The sequence below is a fragment of the Jaculus jaculus genome, chromosome X (genome assembly GCF_020740685.1).
Source record: "Jaculus jaculus isolate mJacJac1 chromosome X, mJacJac1.mat.Y.cur, whole genome shotgun sequence".
Taxonomy (NCBI): Eukaryota; Metazoa; Chordata; class Mammalia; order Rodentia; family Dipodidae; genus Jaculus; species Jaculus jaculus.
Window position 1 is genome coordinate 112,949,246 of NC_059125.1, and position 14,872 is coordinate 112,964,117.

Here is a 14,872-nt window from a genome sequence, read left to right on the forward strand (position 1 = left end):
TGTCGACAAATTGCTGACTTCCTGCCAATTTGGGGTTATGACAAATCTGTGAACTTCATGAAGCATGTGGAAATATGCTTAGAAGTGGAATTGCAGTATTTTAGAATTGGTTTACACTTAACTTAATGAGAAACCACCAAACCATTTCCAAAAATGTTCTATTCATTTACATTCCCACCAGTGCTAGCACTTTATACTTTGTTCTGAAAGCCTTTATATTGTTTTTCTAGACCCATTTTCAAAGATATTCAAGGCTCTCTGGATCTGGATGGGAGATTTTCCCCTTTGTATAAACAAGACAGTAGCAAGCTTTCAAATGAAGACATTCTCAAGTTGTTATCAGAGTACAAAAAGTAAGTGTGTGACAGTATTGTAGTACATGAATATAATCAGTGAATTATCATCTCCTTAAAGTGATGAATGTGAGTTATATATGAGCAGAGCTGAATAATTAAACATTTAAAGATTGAATATAAGGTAATTAGTGCATTTAGCAATCATAATTTAATCTCAAATTTTCTTACTTTATCCCTAGGCCAGAAAAGACCAAACTGCAGATTATTCCTGGGCAGCTAAACATCACAGTGGAATGTGTCCCTGTGGATTTATCAAGTAAGAATGTATTGCAAATAAACCTAGATGGTTATATTTGGATCTTGGGTATTTGTCTTTCCAATATTTTTCTTGTGGTTTACCTAGTGTATTGGTCTCCTAGGAGTGCCATAATCAAGTATTATAAATTGCATGGCTTAAAACAACAGAAATTCATTTTCTCACAGTTCTGGAAGTTGGAAAGAAGTCCAAAATCAGGTTACTGGCAGAGCTATGCTGTTTCTGAATGCTTTGGGGAAGAACCATTCCTATGTCTTTCTAGCTTCTGGTGGTATCTCTGTTATCATATGGCCTTCTTAAACAACAGTGTTCTTACATGACCTTATAAGGATACCAGTCAGTTGGTTTAGGACCCACCCAAATCCAGCATGGCCTCATCTTCATTAATCACATCTTAAAAGATACTTTTTTATTATGAGAAAATTTACATTCTGAGACTTCAGGTGGACATACATTTAAGGAGGACAGTATTCAACCCAGTACACATGGTGAATAATTGCAGATTAGCAAGTGAGCTATGTTCATTATGTCAGATACTTCATGTATGATAAATGATATTAGATGTCCCTCTCAGTTTTTTTTCTCATGTGTGTGTACATGTATGATGTATGTACATATGTGTGCAGGTGAATGTTCTGTGTGTGCATATGTGTGAAGGCCAGAGGAGAAAGACAGATACCCTATTCTGTTGTTTTTTGATGTTATTTCCCTTGAGACACAGTCTCCAACTGTATCTTGAGCTACCATTTTTCAAGCCAGACTGGCTGACAATCAAGCCCTTCTCTTTCTCCTATTTTTGCTCCTCACAGGACAAGGGTTACAGTCATGTGTGGCCACACCTGAATTTCTACATGGGTGATGGGAATCAAACCCAGGCCCTTGTGCTTATGTGGCAAAGTGCTCTTACTCATTGAGCCATCTTCAGAGCCTATCTGCTGGGTGTGTGGGTGTGTGTGTGTGTGTGTGTGTGTGTGTGTGTGTGTGTTCCCATGTGCTCACAGATGCATATGCACATGCTGTTGAGTTGTGAATCCAGAGCTTGACGTATGCTAGACAAACATTCTACTACTGAGCTCCATCCCCAGCCCTCTTCCAATTTTTTTTTTTTTTTAATTTTGAGTCAGAGTCTCACTAAGTTATCCAGGCTGGCCTTGAACTTACTCTGTAGCCCAGGCAAGCTTTGAACTTGTCATCTTCATGACTTAGCCTTCTAAGTAATTGGCATTACAAGCCCATGCCATATGACTTAGGTTTCTATTTCATTCATAAACTAAGAGATCAAAAAGGAAGTCAGGCCAAGTGTGGTGGCACATGCCTTTAATCTTAACACCTCGGAGGCAGAGGTAGGAGGATCTCCATGAGCTTGAGACCACCCTGAGACTACGTAGTGAATTCCACCTCAGCCTAAGCTAGAGTGAGACCCTACCTCAGAAAAAAAAGGAGGACAGGCAGGCATACTAGTGCATGCCTATGCTCTCAGCAGTTAGGAGGCTAAGGCAGGAACCATTTTGGTCTAAATAGAGTGTTCCAGGCCAAACTGGGGTACATAGCAAGACTATTTTAAAATTGCGCAGGTATTATCTGAAGACAAGAATCTAGAAGACCCCAAAGACAATCAGGAGATAAAATTAAATGGATAGAAAATGTCTGAAAAATATTCACAGTTGTAATGAAAAAGCTTTTTTTTTTTTTTCAAGGTAGGGTTTTTTGTTTTTTGTTTTTTTAATTTTTTTTGTTCATTTTTTATTTATTTATTTGAGAGCAACAGACATAGAGAGAAAGACAGATAGAGGGGGAGAGAGAGAATGGGCGCGCCAGGGCTTCCAGCCACTGCAAACGAACTCCAGACGCGTGCGCCCCCTTATGCATCTGGCTAACGTGGGACCTGGGGAACCGAGCCTCGAACCGGGGTTCTTAGGCTTCACAGGCAAGCGCTTAACCGCTAAGCCATCTCTCCAGCCCTCAAGGTAGGGTTTTGCTGTAGCCCAGGATGACCTGGTATTTACTATGTAATCTCAGGGTATCCTGAAACTCACTGCGATCCTCCTACCTCTGCCTCTTAAATGCTTGGATTAAAGGTGTGTGCCACCATGCCTGGCTTGAAGAAAAAACATTTTTGCTCATCAATCAAAATTATGGAAACATAAGGTTTAAAATCACGAATAGAACATAAAATGAAAGTCCATAATAGGTTTCATCCCCAGCACCAAAGTACAGACTAAAACAAAGGGAAAATATGAATTCTGACCAGGTTTTGACTAGGCACCATTACCTGTCATGAGAAGGAAATGAATAGTTTGGTTTATAGGTACCATCTTCAGGTGTCTATAGCTAAGGTGTGATTACTTTGAGGTTCTATCCATTCATTCACTGAAGATGTACTTGAGTAAAAATTTATCTAGAGGCTACTAGGTGCTTTAAACTTGCAGAGCTTCTATTCAAAGACAGTAAATAAGCAAAGAAGTAATTGAGTAGATAAGCAGGCTGAACTGTCTCACAAGTGGCCAGGAGAGGACTTATCATAAGGCCAGCAACTATAAGGAGAGAAGGAGCAAATATGGTATAGTTGAGATAGCACATTTCAGACTGAGGGCATTAAGTATGTTATCAAGACCTTGAGGTGGGATAAACTTGATTTTTTTTGAGCAGAAAGGAAGCCAGTATTGCACCACAGTCATGTGTAATGAGAACAATGGAATAAGAAATGAAATAGGAAGGATGAGGTCATTCAGGGAATTGTAGAGACCATGGTAAGACTTGAGATTTGTGTTCTAAATGCATTGAGAAATCACTAAATGCTTGTATGCATGGATGTGATAGCCAATTTACATTTTAAAACATGTAAGATTATAGTAGATTATATTTTTCAAAGGAAATAATTTGAAATCTATACAGGAGTTTATGCATTGAGATGTTCTTTGAAATGTTCTTTACATTGGTAAGAAATCATAAACAACCACAAAGCAACACTGTCAGTGTGCTTAAAGCAGTCTGACCCATCAGTACCTTGAAAGTTCATGGAACCATTCAGATTGAGGCTTATAGTTTGGCGAATGAGGTATCAGATAGAATATCAGACAATCAAGATTGAGTTTTTTTTGTGTACAGTAGGATTCATATTTTAATATATAAAACATATATAGGAAGAAGACTGGAAGAAAGAGCATCAGAATGTTAATAGCTATCTCGGGATAGTGGAATGATAAATTCTTGTGAACCTTTATTCTGGGCTACCAGATGTTTTATTATGAGGATGCCTTAGTAATCTTAAACAAACAAACCCAACTGAAATCCTGTGTCCTTGGGCCCAGTTCATCCTGGGTCTTCCTAATCCGTTAGTATAGCTCTGCAGTAAAGATATGCTGCCTGATAGTCCTAAGTATGTGAATAACCTTCACTACAGTGGCAGCTCATTAAACATATGCAGCTAAACTTCTCTGAGGCACATGTTGGGAGTATTGAATTTATTATTGGTAACACATTATAAGATCTATCATTTCAAAAGGCTTCCTTTATTTTTTGGTGAAAATTTGCACCTGCACCAAGTAAACTTCTCTAAAAATCTGGCTCACCATGAGCTAATTGGAAGCATAAATTTACCCTTATTTCTTTCCCTGGTCCCAATAAAAATTTGCAGTGAAAGCTAAATTGCAGCCATAGAGGGAAAGTATAATAGATTTCTTTGCAGAGTTTAAATTTGTCAAAATTATGATGTGTTATATTTGGCAAGTAGCTCAACATTGAAAATGAAATAGCAATCCATGCCTGGTGTGAAGGTTCCCCAGAGATCAGCAGCACGCTACTCCATAGTGTCCTTTTGGGTTCTCAGAGTGGTTGTTTGATGCTTTTGTCACCTACTAAGAATTCTGTTTTTATATTGCTCTTTGAGAACATGACCCATGTATATTTTTATAAATGAAGGAATGTGTTAATGGCTGTTAAATTATATGCTCTTTGCCTGTTCATTTTTTTTCCTATTGTAGATTGTATTACTTCATCATATGTGCCCCTGAAACCTTTTGAAAAGAATTGTCAAAATATTACTGTAGAGATTGAAGAGTTTGTTCCAGAAATGACAAAATATTGTTATCCATTTACTATTTACAAAAACCATCTGTATGTCTATCCCTTGCAATTAAAATATGATAGCCAGAAAACATTTGCCAAGGTAAGTTAAGATAAACTATACATTTTTGGAGGATAAAATATCATTTATCATCTTCTCATTTTTGGATGGTTAATCATTTTAGGCAAGGAACATTGCAGTCTGTGTGGAATTCCGGGATTCAGATGAAAGTGATGCTTGTGCACTAAAGGTTTGTTTCTCATATTGATATGTATACATTTTGGGAAGTGGTAGTAGACATGGAAATTATGGTACTTAGTAGTACCATCCACCAAGTTTAATTTCTTTACACGTCAAAAAGAAAATGTGAGCCGGGCGTGGTGGCGCACGCCTTTAATCCCAGCACTCAGGAGGCAGAGGTAGGAGGATCGCTGTGAGTTCAAGGCCACCCTGAGACTATAGAGTTAATTCCATGTCAGCCTGGACTAGAGTGAGATCCTACCTCGAAAAACCAAAAAAAAAAAAAAGAAAATGTGCTAAGTGAGCCATATGATATTTTCCACTGTAATATGTAACAGTAAGTTTACATGTTAATATATAACAAAATGAGATTAGGAGCATATGTAGCTGTACAAATGGGTATATTAAGTGTGGGGAGTTTGGTAAATCAGCAGTATTTCTCAGTGATAGAGCACTCGCCTAGACCTAGGTTTCATCCCCCACATTAAGAATAAAAAATGGGAGGATGGGCTGGAGAGATGGCTTAGAAGTTAAGGCACTTGCCTGTAAAGCCAAAGGACCTAAGTTCGATTCCCCAGGACCCATGTAAACCAGATGCACAAGGTGGTACATGCATCTGGAGTTCATTTGCAGTGGCTCGATGCCCTGGTGTATCCATTCTTTCTCTCTCTCTCTTCCTGCCTCTTTCTCTCTCAAATAAATAAAAGTATTTTTTTTTTAAATGGGAGGGTAGGGTGAACTTTACCTACTAGGTTTTGGCATTGGCTCTATTTGATTTTGTATTGCTCTGATGCCTAATCACAGGGTCATTTTTATGATATGATAGTTTACTATGGTACCATAAACTCTTTTCTCCTTAAAACCCAAACAGACTTTTTGAGCTGACAGATGTACAGCATGATAACTTTGGTCTGATATATGACTTCTATTTCATGACTAACCAAATGCTGCCTCCAAGCCTGGATTTGTGATTGGCTGCAAAGCAGAATTTCAGTGTGATTTCACAGAGCAATCTTTAAGTACCTGTCATGACACAGTGCCTTTACAGTTTCTTACTGCTGGTCTTTGCTTTTTGGTTTTTGTCCCAGTGATCAGAGATCTGAAAGAAGAGTCAGAAAACACCCAGCCATTATAAAGTGTTTCTCTGGCTCCTTGCTTCTAGCTTGAGTGTAAATCAGAGAAATGTTCTTAAACTCTCTAGGGAAAGATACTCATGTGCCTCCAACTAAATCATTAAATATCGCAAAGCTCTGACATTTGAAAAGAGATTTTTTTTTCACATAGAAGCAAATTAAGGATTAGGTAGCTCAAATGCACTGTGTTTTTCTCTGCTTCTCCCTTCAGTAAAGAGGAGAACAACTGTTCCTTTTCCTCTATGCAGTATCTTCTGTGTACTTAGAGATTCTTAAGTTACCTCTCAACAGCTCTTGAAAATTTCCTTCATAACCATATTTATGGAAAGCTGGATATGCACTTATATGGAGTCTTAATTTCATTTCTTAGCTGGCTTACAGGCTCACTCTGGAGTAACAGTGAGGCAATTAGTACTTTGGCATGCTGGGTCCATATTCATTTTTGAACTTATTAAGCCAATTGAAGTGAAAAACTGGATTGTTCCATGGAACCATAGAAATCTTTACATTTATTATTGGCATGTCAGAAATCCAGTAATTTTTAAAATGTGCCTCATAAGATGCCACATTAAACAAATGTAAGCTGGACTGGAGAGAGGGCTCAATGGTTAAAATACTTGCCTGCAAAGCCTAATGACCTGTGTTCAGTTCTCCAGTACCCACATAGAGCTAGGTGTACATGGTGGTGTATATATCTAGAGTTCGTTTGTAGCAGCTAGAAGCCTGACACACCTCTTCTTTCTGTCTCTCATCTATTGCTATCTTTGCTTACAAATAAATAACATACATACATACATATGCTTGTCTGTAGTTTAATAGACATTTTGTTTTTAATTATTTTATCCTATGAATGCTTCTGAATTCTGTTTTTTTTAAATATATTTTATTTATTTACTTATTTGAGAGAAAGAGAGACAGAGAGAATGGGTGCACCAGGGCCTCTAGCCACTGCAAATGAACTTCAGATGTACGTGCCCCCTTGTGCATCTGGCTTATATGAGTCCTGGAGAATCGAACCAGGATTCTTTGGCTTTGCAGGCAAATGCCTTAATCACTAAGCCATCTTTCCAGCCCCAATTTTTTTTTAATACTGTTATCCACTGCACAATGAGCATATAAAAACTCTTATTACTGACTAGCATATCAAGAGACCTCAGTGGCATGAGCAAAGTAAGCTTCATAGAGTTGGTGTGAGAGGATCTTTCTTCTATTTTTTGTTTTTTCAAGGCAGGGTCTTGCTGTAACTGAGGCTGACCTAGAATACACTATGTATTCTCAGGGTGGCCTTGAACTCCCTGAGCTCCTGCTACCTCTGCGTCCCAAGTGCTGGGATTAAAGCGTGTGCTACCATGCCCAGCAGATCTCCCTTCTAAATCACAAAAAGTATTGGTGGTTCAGGGGTAGAATTCTCATAAATGACAAGAAGTGTTTGGCTTCTTACCATCACCTAGTTTCGAAGGGCATTTCTTTGGTTGCCAGTGGTTTGAAAGCCTCCTAAAGTAGAGTTAGGCATTTTTCAAGTGGTATCTGGAGTGACTGGAGACTTACCGACTCAGTGAGAGCAGAGTGGATTTGGCCATGGCCTCCTATTCATAGTGCTTCTAACTGTATATGGTTCCACAGCATCTTGTTTAAAGCTATGTTCAGAGTGGTGACTCTCTTTGCTTCTTTTGCAGTGTATATATGGAAAACCTGCAGGGTCTGTTTTTACCACAAATGCTTATGCTGTTGTCTCGCATCACAATCAGAATCCAGAGTTCTATGATGAGGTAAAACATCATTCTGGTATATATAAATGTAGTAGTTGTTACCTCTTTCTCTGTCACCTTATTTGCCAATGCAATCTTTGAATGTTCTGTTCCATGAAAACACAAGTCATTGCATTAAGCAAAGGGCTCCTGCCTTCTTCTGATGACAGTGGGAAGTCTGTGCACAATTTTAAGGCCTGAGTTGAGATAACAAAATGAGACCTAAGCCTCAAAATTGACCCAGGGTTCTAGCCCTACTCACTTTGACCATCCTGCCTCTCATTTTGAGCCTCCATTTCCTTGGCCTTAAAGAACACATGAGACCCCGTCTCAAGAAAAAGAGAGGGAGGAGGAGAAGATAGAGCTGGGGATGGGACTCTGTAGTAGAGTACTTGTTTAGCATGCACAAGGCTCTGGATTTAGTCTCCAATACCACAAGTAAGCAAATCCATAAATGAGATAAAGCCAGACTAGCATTTCTTGAAAGTACTTCTCACTCTTTTTCCTAGTGATTTTATGTAGCAGGAGGCAGCCCGTCTGTTAAGTGAAGCACTCGAGGAAGAAAGCTGCACAGCTGGGCACCACAATCCCGTTGACTGCCTTGTGCCCTTCCCCCACCCCCAGTGGAGCACAGATAAACTGGACTGGGGTGCTCTTCCCTCCTGATCTCTTTGCCTTTGTCTCTCTCTTGTTTTTATTCTTGCTGCTTTTCTATCCCTGAATCTCTGCATACTTCCCAGTGTGTCTCTTTTCACAGCCTCTTGTAGTCTGTATGCTTTTGATTATCCAAATCTTTTGCTTCTTAGTGTTTCCATGGGACCCGAATGGGCATCCCAGGCCAGATGCTCTGTTGGTTCTTTCTTCCAGTCTTCATATCTCTGTTCTTGGCTTGGTCAGAAACCATTCTCCCTGCTGTCATTATTGCCCTTAGTCCACCTGCTCTTGTATGGAGCCCTGATACCCAAGCTTTAGGCGTCACTCATTTCCTTTCTCACAATGCCCCTAATTTCCTAGGGAATGGGGAGGGAATTAGTAGTGTCTTGCATTTTTGCCACCCAGGGGGGCAAGTATGTCCATATTTATGTGCAGCGGAGCATTCGATACCCAGATGGTCTGGATACAGTGAATAGACATGTTCTGTAGTGAAATACACCTACAACAGACCTTAGTTGTAACATTCCAAACCATGCCTTGAATGTATGATAATATAACTAGATGTCCATCACCAAGCAGTTTGATGTGTTCAAATCTATAACCAATGTCAGACAGTACAGAGAACTAGGAATATAGTGAGTGATCCAGTTGTTTTTAGGATGCCTGAAATGAATAGACTTTTTGATCACTCACTGTATAATATCCACAAAAGCAAGAAAAATATCTGCTTGTGTACCTGCATGTATACATACATGTATACCACATCATTTAAATCTTTAATTTGTCTCTTACACACTTACAGTTGATTTCTGATTAGAAAATGCCAAGGTGTCTTACAAGGAGTACTTTTTACCTAAATTCCTGAGTCATGGATGGTAATTTTTGTCAATTCTAGGACAGTATTTTTTTAAAGATTTTATTTTTATTTATTAGTGACAAAGAGAGGGGGAGAGAGAGAGAAAGAGAGGGATTGAAAAAGGGAGTGTGAATGGGCGTGCCAGGGCCACTAGCCATGGCAAATGAACTCCAGATGCATGCACCATGTGCATCTGGCTTACGTGAGACCTGGAGAATCAAACCGGGGTCCTTAGGCATTGCAGGCATGCACCTTAACTGCTAAGCCTTCTCTCCATCCCTAAAGTATTTTTCTTCTAGAGAAAGTTATATGAACTATAATTTGTAGCTGTAAAACCACAGTGGCTTTTTTCACATTTATTTGTAAGGGTTTATTTTTTTTCTCAAGCACAAGGGAACAACAACTTAGGGAAATGTATCCTTTCAAATTTAGTGCACATTTTCAGTGGATTACATTCACTGGTTCTGGTTGGGTTGTGCAGCATCTCTGGTCTGTGAGGATGTGGCTTTGATCCAGAGTTTTAAAACCCTGTTGCAAAGTTGAAGCCAGAAGAATCCATTGGGCTATCCAGAAAAAAAAAAAAAAAAAAAAAAAAAACTAAATCAGCCCTTACAACCCAGGAGAATATTGCCCTCAAACTGAAACTGACCAGAAAAGTATTTGGAATATATTTAAATGATACCTGCTAATTGGCCACTTGTACTATTGCATGGGGAGTATTTTGGACCTATATTGTGAAGCTGACTGAATGTCTGACAGTCTAGCTTGACCATTAAAGCAAAGTAAAACAAAGTACCACATATAATTTTGCTGTCATTTCAGGTTAAAATTGAGCTACCCATTCACTTGCATCAAAAACATCATTTGCTTTTCACTTTTTATCATGTAAGTTGTGAGATTAACACAAAGGGAACAACCAAAAAGCAGGATACAGTAGAAACTCCAGGTATGTGCACTTTTCACTCATTACATCTTACTGTATTATTTCTTTTGCAGTGTCTGGGATCAAATCTGGGGTCATTTACTCTTTATATGTCTCTCTCTACAGATAATTGAAATGAAGTTGTCTAGGATATAACAAACTTTCTTTAAGCTGTGTATCACATTACCTCTTAACCAAAAGTAAATTTCTGTGTCATAAAGTCCATTGGTAAGACAGGCACATTGGTGTGCACCAGCTACTCAGAAGGTTGAGGCTGGAGAATTATTTGAGCCCAGGAATTTAAGGTTATCCTGAACAGCATAGTGATATCCATCCAGAAAAGATAGTTCCTTGGCATATAATTTATCATGTTAATTTTATGATGTTGATTTTATTACAGTGTACATTAAACATTATTATGCACATGTTTTCCAATACACTGAAACTAATGTAAGCAACATAAAGTGATACTGCTGTTCTCAGAGAGAAACATACATTATGAAACAATCTTGTTATTTCTTTTATGTATTTATTTTATGCCCAGCAGCCATATTTTTCCTGTCCTTCCTACTGAGGAAGAAAGAAGTGAGCCCAGAGCCAGGGACCTCTCTCTATGAGCCAGAGAGAGGTTGAGTGCTGTCTGTTTCTAATGAGAAGAAACAGATTTAATGAAGTTGAATAAGCTTTAGTAGCAAGGTGCCAGTACTAGTCCCATGTCAGGAAGGCTTTAGATAAGCCATTGGAAGGCAGGTTTAGGAGAGCATATGTGGCCTATAAACATAGCCCATGTCATTTCCCCTTTATGAATGTCAGCATGTCCTGTCTGGTATGCCAGTCATTCTATCCTGGGTCTGTTTTTCCTATTTTTTAATGGTATTTTTCATTTTATTTTATTTTATGTTTTTGGTTTTTCAAGGTAGGGTTTCACTCTAGCTCAGGCTGAGCTGGAATTCACTATGTAGTCTCAGGGTGGCCTCGAACTCACAGCAATCCTCCTACCACTGCGTCCTGAGTGCTGGTAATGGTACTTTTAAAAATATACGTTTATTTGCTTATTTGAAAGAGATGGGGGGCAGTGAGAGAGGCAGATAGAGAGAATGGGCACACCAGGGCATCCAGGCACTCCAAACAACCTCCAGATGCATGCACCACCCTGTACATCTGGCTTACATGGGTGCAGGGTAATTGAGCCTGAGTTCTTAGACTTTATAGGCAAGTGCCTTAACTGCTATGCCATCTCTCCAGCCTCATGTCTTTCCCTTTTTGTCTTTTTTCTTTCCAAAATAATTCCTGTATATTAAGTGAAAGATACTTGTAGTGGATACTTTGAAGAATAAAGTTAAGAATGCACAGATCTGGGGCTGGAGAGATGGCTCAGTGGTTAAAGGCACTTGCTTACAAAGCCTGTGGCCCAGGATTGATTCTCTAATACCCATGTAAAGCCATATGCACACAGTGGTGCATGTGACTGGAGTTTGTTTTCAGTGACAGTAGGTCCTGGTGTGTTTCTCCCCCTCCTCATTCATAAATATATATTAAAAAACAGAATCCACAGAGCTAGCTCATCCTCAAAGAGCTTATGATAGAGGAGATGAATCCTATGCAGACAGTTCTAATACAAGATAGATAATAGTGATTGCTGAGAAAGTCATGGCATATGAACTCAGAGAAGAGTGAGTTATTCAGCTAGTAGAGGGAAGGCTTCCAGGATTTGAAATGAGTGATATCTTAAACAATAGTGTGGAGTTTGGTAATACCATGATGGAAGGAAGATAGAGTATTCTGGGACGCAGCTTGATGCAAGGTCACAATATTGAGGATAGACAGAAACCCACAAATAACTGACTAAAGATGGAGCACTGAATGCTGGGTAAGGAATCATAGGATGTCAACTTGAAAAGCAAACATTAGCTTAAACAAAGCCATGAGCGCTAGGCTATGGGTTTGGTTGTATTCTGTCATTAGAACTATTGAAGGGTTATAAATATTAGTAAGAGCTATTTTTGAGGAAAACAGATCAGGCAGCAAAATAAAAGGTAGTGTGAATTGCAACAGGAAGAAGGAAAGACAGAAGGGACACCAGTTAAGGAGCTATTTCAAAGGTCCAAGAATTAAAAAGGACCCACCATATAATAGTATCAGGAGGGCAGTGAAAATGAGAATAACAAAAGCAAGTTGAATGGGATGGCTCACACTTATTTTACCGAGACAAGCCCAACAGACTGGCCTTTTTATTTTTAAAGAGGGGGCAGATAATTGGTGTGCCATGGCCTCCAGCCACTGCATTCGAACTCCAGATGTATGCACAGCATTGTGCACATGTATGACCTTGTGCACATGTCACCTTTGCATCTGGCTTATGTGAGACCTGGGGAATCAAATATGGGTCCTTAGACCTTGTAGGCAAGCACCTTAACTGCTAAGCCATATCTCTATCCTGGCTCATACATTTTTTTGTTTTATTTATTTATTTATTTGAGAACAACAGACAGACAGATAGAGAAAGAGGCAGAGAGAGAGAAAGAGAGAGAGAGAGAGAGAGAGAGAGAGAGAGAGAGAGAGAGAGAGAGAGAGAGAATGGGCATGCCAGGGTCTCCAGCCACTGCAAACGAACTCCAGATGCATGCAGCACCTTGTGCATCTGGCTTACATGGGTACTGGGGAAATGAGCCTCAAACCAGAGTCTTTAGGCTTCACAGGCAAGTGCTTAACCGCTAAGCTATTTCTCCAGCCCCCGGATCATACTTTTAATGCTAGCATTTGGAAGGCTGAAGCAGGGGGACTGACATGAATTAAATGGAAGTTTGGCTTACACAGTAAGACCCTGCCTCAATAAATAAAAAAATAAATAAAGTTTTATGAAAAAGAGTAAATCCCCTTGGTATCTGTGGGGGTCCTCATCCATGTATTCAACTGGCTGTGAATTGAAAATATTTTAAAATTGCATCTGTACTTTAAACATACAGATTTTTTCTAGTTATTATCTCCTAAACAATATAGTAAGACAACTGCTTATAGTAGATATTACAGATCATCAAGAATTATTTGAACTAAAGCCGGGTGTGCGGGTGCATATCTTTAATGCCAGCACTCAGGAGGCAGAGGTAGGAGGATCACCATGAGTTCGAGGCCACCCTGAGACTACATAGTGAATTCCAGGTCAGCCTGCACTAGTGTGAGACCCTACCTTGAAAAACCAATATGTATATATTTGAACTATATAGAACATGTTTAGGTAACATGCAAATACTATGTCATTTTATATACCTTCAGTGCATGCAGATTTTGGTGTCCATGGGGAGTCTTGGAACCAGTCAATCTCCTGTGTATTTTGGGGGACAACTGTATATTGGACATAACAAATTGCTGACTAATATAGGGATGATTCAAAGTAAACACTGAGGTTTGAAAATTGGGTGATTGGGAAGAAGATATTACCAGTAGCCCAACAGTTTGTGGGCATGTAGGTTTTGGACTAATGTGATTAAGATACTAGTGAGATCTCAGTGGTCCCAGCAGGCAGCAGGACTTAATATTAGAGTCTCCTTTGTAGAGTAGATAGTATGGTCCTATTCTGCATCCTTATTGAAATTAGCTCAAGGCAGTGACCTGGAGAATTGAGAAGGAAACAGGCAGAACAATGAAAACAGGTGAAGAGCATGTGGCTCCTGAGTGATAAATTGCAGTTTCCTCATCCAAATCCTAGACAGAAGTGGGCATAGTGTTCAACGAAGCATGAGATGGTTATTCTTCCTGCCATTCATCAGTTTTAACTCTCCATTCTTTAAGTGGCTTCCTGCTTTCGAGCCAGATGGTGTTCTTGATGTTGTATCTTTACAGCTTCCAAGTACTCTATATGAATTTGGACTAAGGGACATTCTTGGCTGTACTCTGATAGTTTAAAGTGCAAAAATGTTGCTTAAGCAGACTCACATAGATTCGACGGATGGTTCCTGGAGCCTTGGGGAAGGAGGGAGTGGGGAGTGACTGGTAGGGGCTGCGAATTTTTTTTTTCTTTGAGGGTGATAACATTCTGTAATTAGTAATGGAGATATAATGCAAATATATGAAAAGACATTAAATTACACACTTTAAGTGGATAAAAATATCTGAATTATATATCAGTGACAATATATTCTCCTATTTTCTGGAGTTGAAATCTTTTTTCATTTGTCAAATTTGCAACTAAACTACATTGACAATGTCTTTTCTGTTGGCTCTTTGGCTCGTGTTACTTTCCTCTGCTTTCTGTTTAATAAAAAAAGACATCTGGGTAAACCATTTCTGAAGTTTCAGTGGCAGAGATGCCCTTCGGGCATGTTGCACAGTCTAAGGAAGCTATAGTCTACTTAGAGTAATGTTTTGGTTGTCTTTTAAGAATTAAAACACTTGCCAAATAAAACACATAAAAGGAAACACTAACCAGATTTGTGTTGACTTCTGTGTTCACAATATAAACACACACATATGCACATGTGCACAGGCATTCATGCAAAAAAAATTAAAGAATCAGAAAGTAATGGTTTTACAAGGTGCTCTTTAACCAACAACCCCTCTGATATGCCAACAGAGTAAGGTTGTTTTTTTTTTTTATTAACAGCTGAGTTATAAACACTTGAAGCCCAAAGTAATTGCTAAGAT

At 39.1% G+C, this 14,872-nt stretch overlaps 1 protein-coding gene across 3 annotated transcripts in view; it reads left to right on the forward strand.

Annotated features, from left to right (window-relative positions):
* The window catches only part of Dock11 (dedicator of cytokinesis 11), a 225,854-nt gene that overhangs the window by 114,058 nt on the left and 96,924 nt on the right, over positions 1 to 14,872 (forward strand). For all 3 annotated transcript variants that reach the window (XM_012951928.2, XM_004671477.3, XM_045141070.1), the window contains exons 15-20: positions 231 to 353; positions 536 to 612; positions 4,596 to 4,780; positions 4,863 to 4,928; positions 7,728 to 7,820; positions 10,132 to 10,255. In XM_012951928.2, coding sequence (XP_012807382.1) covers positions 231 to 353; positions 536 to 612; positions 4,596 to 4,780; positions 4,863 to 4,928; positions 7,728 to 7,820; positions 10,132 to 10,255 — 668 coding nt within the window. The remainder of the gene's footprint in view (positions 1 to 230; positions 354 to 535; positions 613 to 4,595; positions 4,781 to 4,862; positions 4,929 to 7,727; positions 7,821 to 10,131; positions 10,256 to 14,872) is intronic.